General features: G+C 36.0%; 1 protein-coding gene across 1 annotated transcript; it reads right to left on the bottom strand.

Annotated features, from left to right (window-relative positions):
• Positions 1 to 3905: 3905 nt before the first annotated feature.
• neurog1 (neurogenin 1) lies at positions 3906 to 4532 on the bottom strand (the record flags this gene model as incomplete). Its single annotated transcript, XM_081383278.1, has 1 exon — positions 3906 to 4532. One exon carries the CDS (start codon positions 4530 to 4532, stop codon positions 3906 to 3908), a length of 627 nt encoding a protein of 208 aa, XP_081239404.1.
• Positions 4533 to 8931: the final 4399 nt, after the last annotated feature.

Here is an 8931-nt window from a genome sequence, read left to right as displayed (position 1 = left end):
ATATATATATATATATATATATATATATATATATATATATATATATACACACATACATACACATAAAGATATTAAAATTATAAACTGGATACTGAATGAGGCTGAACTTAGCCTTTGTGTCTTACAATTACTATTGATCTTCACAAATTTTATTAATGCAGCATAAGGTTTTTTTTTTCCTCTGTGATGTTTAGTTTCTGAATATTGGAGGTTGGTTTGGCTGCATGGGGTAGAAGGGAAGTTTTTTTTTTTTTTTTAATGTCATTTGCAGGGCTCCGTATATTTTTACATCATTCGTGACACGTTTTCTTTTTTTCTGAAACGTTTTATTTGGATGGTTGTTTAATATTTGTTTAAGTAACGTTCCCATAATGTTTGCAAATGATTAAATTGAATGTTCCATTAACTTTCACATAGTAAAATAAAATAAAATAAAATAAAATAAAATAAAATAAAATAAAATAAAATAAAATAAAATAAAATCAATAAACAAACACTGGGCATTTTGAACATTCAGAGAATGTTCAGAAATAACGTTTTTATAACTTAATGGCAACATTTTCAAAATGTTATAATTTGTTCAAAAAACATATTTGTTAGCTGGGAATGCATTATCAATAGAATTTCTCAGCTTCTGTTATTATTCAATGCTTCTTGTTATTACTACTCAAAAATATGTTTAAATGCAATAGAATGACAGATTTTTTTTTTTTACTTTTACACTCCATATGTGATGGAATCTGTTGAGACTTTGTGTCTGGGACAGTTTTGATTTTTTTCATTACATTCCCAATACCTACATTCTTTCAATCACTTTTCACTGAAGTGATGCAAGTGATATTTTTGACAGAAGTGAGGTCAAGTATATGTACCTCCCAAGGCATAATGTCTACCTCTGAAGGGGTGCGATATGTAGCTGTGCAAATGGCTGTACAAACATGAAGGCTGTTTTGATGTTTTTGTGCTCGTTGACATGGGAGGCCATCTCCTTGGGAGGTGAGGGGTCTCCTGCCCTTGTGTGACCTGTGACCCGAGTGAGCCCTTCTGCACTGATACAGGCTTTCAGCCCTAAGGGAAGGGGGAGAGAGGGGAATAGCTCTCATCTGTAAGGCTCAGTTGCAGGCTTTTCTTTTATCCTTGATATATTCTTTTAGTTTAGATAATGGGAAATATTCGTACAAAGAATAAATATAAACCATCGATCAGTTTAACCAACAAGGAAATTTAAATCCATGATACCCATTTTAGACTTTATCTTCTGTTTATGGTTTCTGCATTGAATGTTGAAATTCTGAATTCCTGAACTTGCTAATAATATGCACATGTGTAGTTGTGGGCTAAATGTAATATGTTGATAGACACTGTAAAAAAAAGTTGCTGCCTTAAATTTTGAAGTATATTCAACTTGGATGTTTAAGTCATTTCAACTTAAATTAGACTACATTAAACTGACTTAAAAAATTGAGTTGAATCTTGTATAACATAAAAAAGTTGCTGAACTTATTCTGATTGAAAGCAATGTAAAAACATGTTGTCATAACTTATTGATCATATAATTTTTTACAGTGCATGTTAAACAACATAATAAAGAGCAGACTGCAGGTGCATTTCAGGGCAGTTTGAAACGTATTGCTTATGCCTCTGTGATTGAGAACAAAGAGATAGTCATAATGTCAATGAAGACATTTTTGTGTGTGTGTGTGTGGGGGGGGGGGGGGGTGGTGCTGTACTTTGAAGTCCATTGCAGATTTTTACTTTGTGAATGTACTTTGTGTTTTACTTTGTGAACGACTCATCATGAGTGTTTGATGTGCAGTGAAGGTCTGTAAAATGAACTTCTTGAGAGGGTGATAAACATCATGCCTGTGCCCCCTTTTCTCGTTTCAGCTGGCATGCGCCCTTCCCTAAGGCTTTCAGCACGCGCTATTATACTTTTCTATCCCCGACACGTGCAGATACAAGAGCCTTGACTGGACCTCATGCGGAACTCCCAAATAGAGGATTTAACCTGAACCCCTTCAGAAATCAACTGATCCACATGCACAACGTGCACAGAATAAAAACGTTCATGAAGCCAAATGCATTCGCCAAAAAAGTTAGTGTAGACTACATAAGGTCCATTTAAAACCAAACAATATTCGATTGTTTATATTTAATTTATTTGTATAATTATAATTATATATGTATATATATATATATATATATATATATATATATATATATATATATATGTATATATATATATATATATATATATATGTATATATAAGGCATAAGCAATACGCTATATATATATATATATTTCATTTGTGGCATCTATATATATATTTCATTTGTGGCAAATTGTGTAATAGATTCTAGAATGTTTATACATCTTTTGAGTAGGCTATCTAAACGCGCATATTAGCCTGTAAATTAATTTGCGTTTTATTAATTTATGCATTGTAAAGAGGTTTGAAAAATAATGTAAAAATGCTAGATACAAGCCTGTTCATTTGTTTTTATTTTGTATATTATATAGTAGCCTAATGTAAAAACTAACGACTATAGGCTACTATGCAAAATGATTAGAAGAATAGTAATTTAGGGAGAAAATGTAGGCTACATTTAATAGTTTTACGGTAAAAAGTTGAGACATGTTTTTTATTACCTTACAATAGGGGCATTTATTTCGATTTTATTATAAAAGTCAGATTCTTTTTAGTTAGTGTTTATAGAGTTGTTATTGCATTATTAGGCTATTATTTTGGCTACAGGTCTGGTGAATTGCATCCACCTGTCTTAATGATTCATTTAAACATAACTCAGATAAGTTGGTATATTTACATTAGGATATGATTTCATGTAATAAGCTGCAGATATTGTAAAATAGGCCTACACAGTGATCAAAATGCCACCTCGTGTGCATTTTTAACAATAAAGATTTGCATTTTTTTTTAATTCAATTTAATTCTTTTATCTTGGGGATTCTAATGACTAAAACTCACGTGGACGTTTCGACACAATCGCGTGCAATCGTGTATAAAATGTGCATTGGTTGACAGATTAGATGACGCGTAGACGATCTCGATCTATATCCATGCACCTGCTGCATAACCGTTATTTTATGCGCTGTGACCCAGTGTGACGCTTCAATGGCTGCGCTCATTACAATGATGCCCATTATGTTGCCAGACATTGCTTTGAGTTGTTTATGGTCTATATTAGCGTCACATTATGAAGCAAACAAACAAGCACAGATATTTTGTAGAAAACGTTATATTTATTCGTACAAAAACAAGTTTGCACCAGATTTAAATTTTGAGGTAAATACATAATAGAATAAATCTCTTTATATACAATAAAAATACAATAGCATACGAAAGCAACAGGCTGAATAAATAAAACAAGAAGAAAGTGATGGGAAAGCAGTCGAGAGAGCTAAAGTTAACTGTACGGATCAGTCAGACAGAGGAGGTTTCTTCAGGTCAAAATACATAATGCATAAGGCCAGATCTTTGTCTTGTCCTTTCAGCCTATTGTCACAGCGTTGAAACTGAATTTTCACGCTCGTTTTTCTGCTTTATCGCTCTACAAATTGTAATATTGACTTTTCACCTTGGACTGCAAAGGCCAATCTGTCTTGGTTTAAATTATAATTTTCTCTAACAGGGGTTAAGGTCATGCTCCAAGGAATGCAAAAAAGTGCAAAGATATCAGGAAAAGCATCAATATCAGTAAAAAAACGTACAAAAAATACAAAAATAAAAACATTCTCATTTGTGAACTGTCATTAAGGCAAACAGTGAATACCTAATGTTGTCTCTGTGCTCTTGGTTCTAATAGAAAAGTAACAGCAACATCCTTTGATATTACACTACATACTTCTGCAGACTCTATACAGACATGAGAATGCTTAGGTCGCATTAATAGATGCTTGGTACGAATTTGGTGTAGCTGTAAACTACATCGGTTTGCAAATATCCATAATCGTCCATGGCTGCGGGGCTGCTCGGGTCTGAATTGCAGTAAGATGGGGATGAAGACGAAGAGGATGCGCTGGATGGCCAGGAGCAAGAGTCCCGGCCGGGGCTGGGCGCATCTCCCATGCAGCTTAGTCCGGGGAGCAGCAACGGAGGGTCTCTTGACTTGCTCTGCCGCTGGTCAGCGATTCGGATGGTCTCCGAAAGTGCCCAGATGTAGTTGTGAGCGAAGCGCAGAGTCTCGATTTTGGTCAGCTTCGTGTCGTCGGGAAAGGCAGGCAGCACGCTTCTCAACGAATCCAAGGCGTCGTTGAGGTTGTGCATTCTGTTCCTCTCGCGGTCGTTGGCCTTCATCCGGCGGTTCTTCTTCACCACGTGCACGGTGCCGTCGTTCCTCGCGCGCCCCCTGCGCCGCTTTTTCTGCTGCAGCTCGGCTGGAGACGCAGGTGGCTTGCCGCAGGAGGACGCGGGGGACGCGGGGTGGAGGCTGCTGCCCGAGTCTTCATCATCGGTGTGCGTAAAGGAGTAGTCACAGCTTGAGGTGTCCATGTCGGAGTAGACAGTTTCCATTGTTGATAACCTGGAGATATAGAAAAAAAGAGTTAGGAATGCACCAAAAACATTTAGTCAGTGGTGGAAAGTCATTCCAAATTCTCTGCGTGCAGCATCTAGGGTGTTTTATGCTGCGAATACGCACCTTATGTGGGCTGAGAGATGAAACTGGGTGTTTGAGGTCTTGCAGAGTCCTGCAGATAGTTTGTGTTGAAGTTAAAGGCACGCGTCTGTCTTGCTCTAACCCCTCAATCAGCTCGTGTGAGCTTGTGAGCTTGGCACACGACTGGCCTCACCTACCTTATATACCCTGGTGAGACAATGGACGTACCCCCCTCGCTTTGCCATTTTTGTGAAGGATGAATGAATGGTTTGCATCAGGTCTGCCCCGTGCCGCACGACCATCTCATTAGCATAATTTATGCCCGTTGTTTGTTCGCCCTCTGAAGCGTGCCTGTAATCACCGCTGGCCAATCAGAGAGCCGGAGAGCTGCCAAGCCACGCGAGCAGAGCTGTTGCTATCTATCCAGCATGAACCAAGCCCACTTTAACTTAAATCTCTGGAGGAAATTGAAAAGATGAGACAACACGAAGTGGCCCGAGGCTAGAAGACAAGTTTTGTATTTTGTACGCATATCTCTTTAAAATTTCATTTGACACAATTGTTTTGATTTTATGCCAAATTATAAAAGTGATTTTTTTTTACGTTTCAGCTCATTTTCATTCTACACATTAGGCTATATAATAGCCTACAAGGTGAAACGAGCTAGTATTAGTAGTTACCTATATTTTAAAACTTCTATAGGCTATACAAACCATTTTGTATATTGCAAAAAAACGTGATGACGTTTTTACGACGTGATGACTAAAGTTCATCAGAATTTGCCTCTCGCCAGCTGTGATAGACAAACAAAGCATAAGTGTAACACACGTGGCAATACAAAAATGTTAACTAAACAATAACATACAACATAAAATAGGGCCTACTGCAATGTGCATAACTGCACTGTAAAAAAAATATGATCAAAAGGTTTTGACAACATATTTCACATTGCTTTAAAATAAGCAATTTTTACCTTTTTTAAGTTATAGCTACACGATTCAACCAATTTTAAAAGTCAGTTTAATGTAATCTAAGTTGAAAGTAAACATCCAAGTTGATTGCAGGCTACTTAAAAATTTTAGGCAGCAACTTTTACAGTGTAAAAAAAATCAAATGTAGCCTAGCGGAAAGAATTTTGGAAAATAATGATACCATATTCGTTAGTTTTACTAAAAAAATAAATAAATATATATTATAACATTTTACCGCAATGTCTTGTATTGCTTTAATTCATAATTTTATAATTTATATATATATATATATTTGTTTTATTTAATTTTATGTTTTACATTAAAATAACATTTTAGTGTATAATGTTTTAGTGTAGCCTATGGACTTTATTCCACCCTGCCTGCTGCACGAATCTTGAGTTATAACTCTCGAGGTGAAAGATGCAGTTCAATCAAACTCCTCCGCTGTGCCCAGAGCCTTAAGTTTTATTTAAAGACATCTTTATGAGACAGCCGTACAATTGTTCATTAATTATTCAATTTATTCAATTGCAAGCAACTCGCCCCTCTTTGAAAAAAAAAAAAAAAAAATGAACGGGCACTATTTAGAAATAGTTTGGGGAGAGACCTGCGGCGCCTTTCTCCGTGCGGTATTATGGCGATAGGGGCACAGTCATTTATAAATAATTACACAATGTTTAGAGTCTTCAGGCATGTATGATATATCAAAGCGATTATAAGGTGAATTGTTCCATTGTGCGCCTCTCCTCTCTCTTCTTTTCAGCTCTATACGGCTTGTCCCCCGTCCAAATTCTGCGCCTCTGAGCTTTTGTCACTCATTTTTCTCGGCCTGCGACACTCCAATAGCATTATTCTTATTCAAATAGTCCCAGCGTGAACAAAAACACCCCGCTTCTGAGGCACGTTTGTGCTTTCGCTGGCATGAAGTGAAGCACAAGTGGAGATGCATCATTTTAGATACATAAACTAATATGGACTCATAAGGATGTAATGAACTTCTGAGTGACCCGAGACTGTTTTTTTTCCCCATTGGAACATGCAAATAGTAGTAGGCTGTACATATATAGATAGTATACTATGCAATAGTTATATATATATTGTTCTGTCAAATCGATTAATCGCGATTAATCGCATCTAACATAAATGTTTGTGTTTATATGTGCGTGTGTGTCTGTATATAGGCCTATATACACAATAAAAAGAAACATAAAATAGGGCCTATGCAATGTATAGCCTATACAATTCAAATGTGTTGGTAAGAGGAAGGAATTCTGGAAATAAATGAATGATAGCTATATTCGTTCGTTTTACTAAAAACAAAATAATCTTAACATTTTACAATAATGTTTAAAGTACTGCTTTAATGCATAACTTAAATAAATAAAATTAGCTTTTTATAATGTTATTTAAAAAGGTAGGTAGGCAAATTAGCCTACAATGTGCGTTTATTTGTGCATACACACACTGAGCCTAAATTATATAAACACAAAATTTTATGTTAGATGCGATTAATCGTGATTAATCGATTTGACAGCACTATACATAAACATAATAGCCTATATATAGCGATTATACATATAGCATATAAAAAGACATGTTCTTTCTTTTCTTTTTACGCTTTTACTCCGAATGCATGCGTTTTAAAGCCCCTCTGGTCACTCTGTGGAGGTCCAGACTGGGGTGATGGGGGAGATCGATTTTACTATTACAACACCAACCTGTCAGTAATAACTTCAAAGAGAGAAAACAGCTTGAATGACTATTTTGCTTCCAGTCAGAGCATTAGTGATCTGGTCTGGACCTTGTACTTATTGCTCTTATAAAGTCATAAAAAAGTTATTGTTTTACAATGTTACTTAACATTACTTATTTCCACCAAAGTGATGGATGTGTCAGGCCCCCCTAGAATGGGGCGGTGTGGAGGAAGAAGGGTTTTGCCCACAGCTGAGAGATGTTGCCAAGGAGATTTTGACAGGATTAGGCACAAGTGCACGAGACCTGATTGCATTTCAATAGCAGAAACACGTGAGAAAATGAAACAACTGAATTACTTAAAGAGGGTCTGATCCGAACCCCAAAACAATCATGCACACTGCACATTTTAAAAAGAAAGCGATGCAGCGCGCGTGGTTGAGGGTCTGCTGCGAGTAAACTTAAATATGCGGCATTGCGGCCTGAATGGAACTGATATTCCAATGCACAATGGCTTAATGCAACATTAAAAAGGGTAAAAGAAAGAGAGCAGTATTAAAACGCGAAGATTTGCATGACAGGTGTGTGAAGCACATGAAGAAGTGAAAGGTGCATTGGTCTTGTTCGACCTGTCTTGGATTGGCATGTGACGCGTGAGGCACCAGAACTCGCTTTAGTCCCCGCTAGAATAGTCTTTTAATTTATTTTATATCTATTTATGCAATTCGAATTAAAATTCAATTTTGCCATTGGGCCCAGCATTAATCCCCGGGTATTAACGCGATTACTGCTCGCAAAAGATCTTTGAGTCAGAAAGTCTGATAGAAGTTTTCACATGGTAATCCCCGGAATAATCCTTTCCCCTGGCGCTGCGGCAGGATCGGGGCCAGAGGACCTTTTCTTCCTTCCTTAGGATTCAAGCAGGGCAGAATAGGGCCATTACTTTTGAATGATAATTAATTCCTTACTCCAGTGCTTCAATTGTACGGGGATACCACACCCCAAATAAGAAAATCAGCCCCTCATGCCTCGTGCAGACTGGAATTCTAAGGTTGCACAATGGTTAAAGACATGCAGCATGCTTTGTCACTCCCTGTAATATTCTTGAAGTTTTAATAAAGCCAAAAAATCGAAACTTAATCCAACTCAATATTTTAATTAACTGCACTACTTCTAAAAAAACATATAATATTTAGTAAAATACAATTTATTTTGCTAATGTTGGAAAATATTGAACATCTAATTGCTTTCTTTCTTTCTTTCTTTCTTTCTTTCTTTCTTTCTTTCTTTCTTTCTTTCTTTCTTTCTTTCTTTCTTTCTTTCTTTCTTTCTTTCTTTCTTTCTTTCTTTCTTTCTTTCTTTCTTATTGAATTTTGTGCTAACAGCCCAGTTATTGGAAATATTTACCTTTTTTTTCCAGAACATTAAATGCGTGGTGTTTTGTTATATCTACAAAAATGTTTTTTTTTATTAATTTTTAAAAATGCATAAAACATTTATCTTTTATAAAACCATATATGGTTTTATAAAAGATAAATGTTTTATGCACATTTATCTCCAATAATAACATAATAATAATTCTTATTATTATTATTTAGACATTTTACAGATATTGCATGTGTCTGAAACACATGAAAGCTGCATTTCATAA

The sequence above is a fragment of the Scardinius erythrophthalmus genome (genome assembly GCF_964197995.2).
Source record: "Scardinius erythrophthalmus genome assembly, chromosome: 13".
In the NCBI taxonomy this organism is placed as follows: domain Eukaryota; kingdom Metazoa; phylum Chordata; class Actinopteri; order Cypriniformes; family Leuciscidae; genus Scardinius; species Scardinius erythrophthalmus.
Note: the sequence above shows the minus strand (reverse complement) of the source record. Positions and strands in the feature narration are given on the sequence as shown.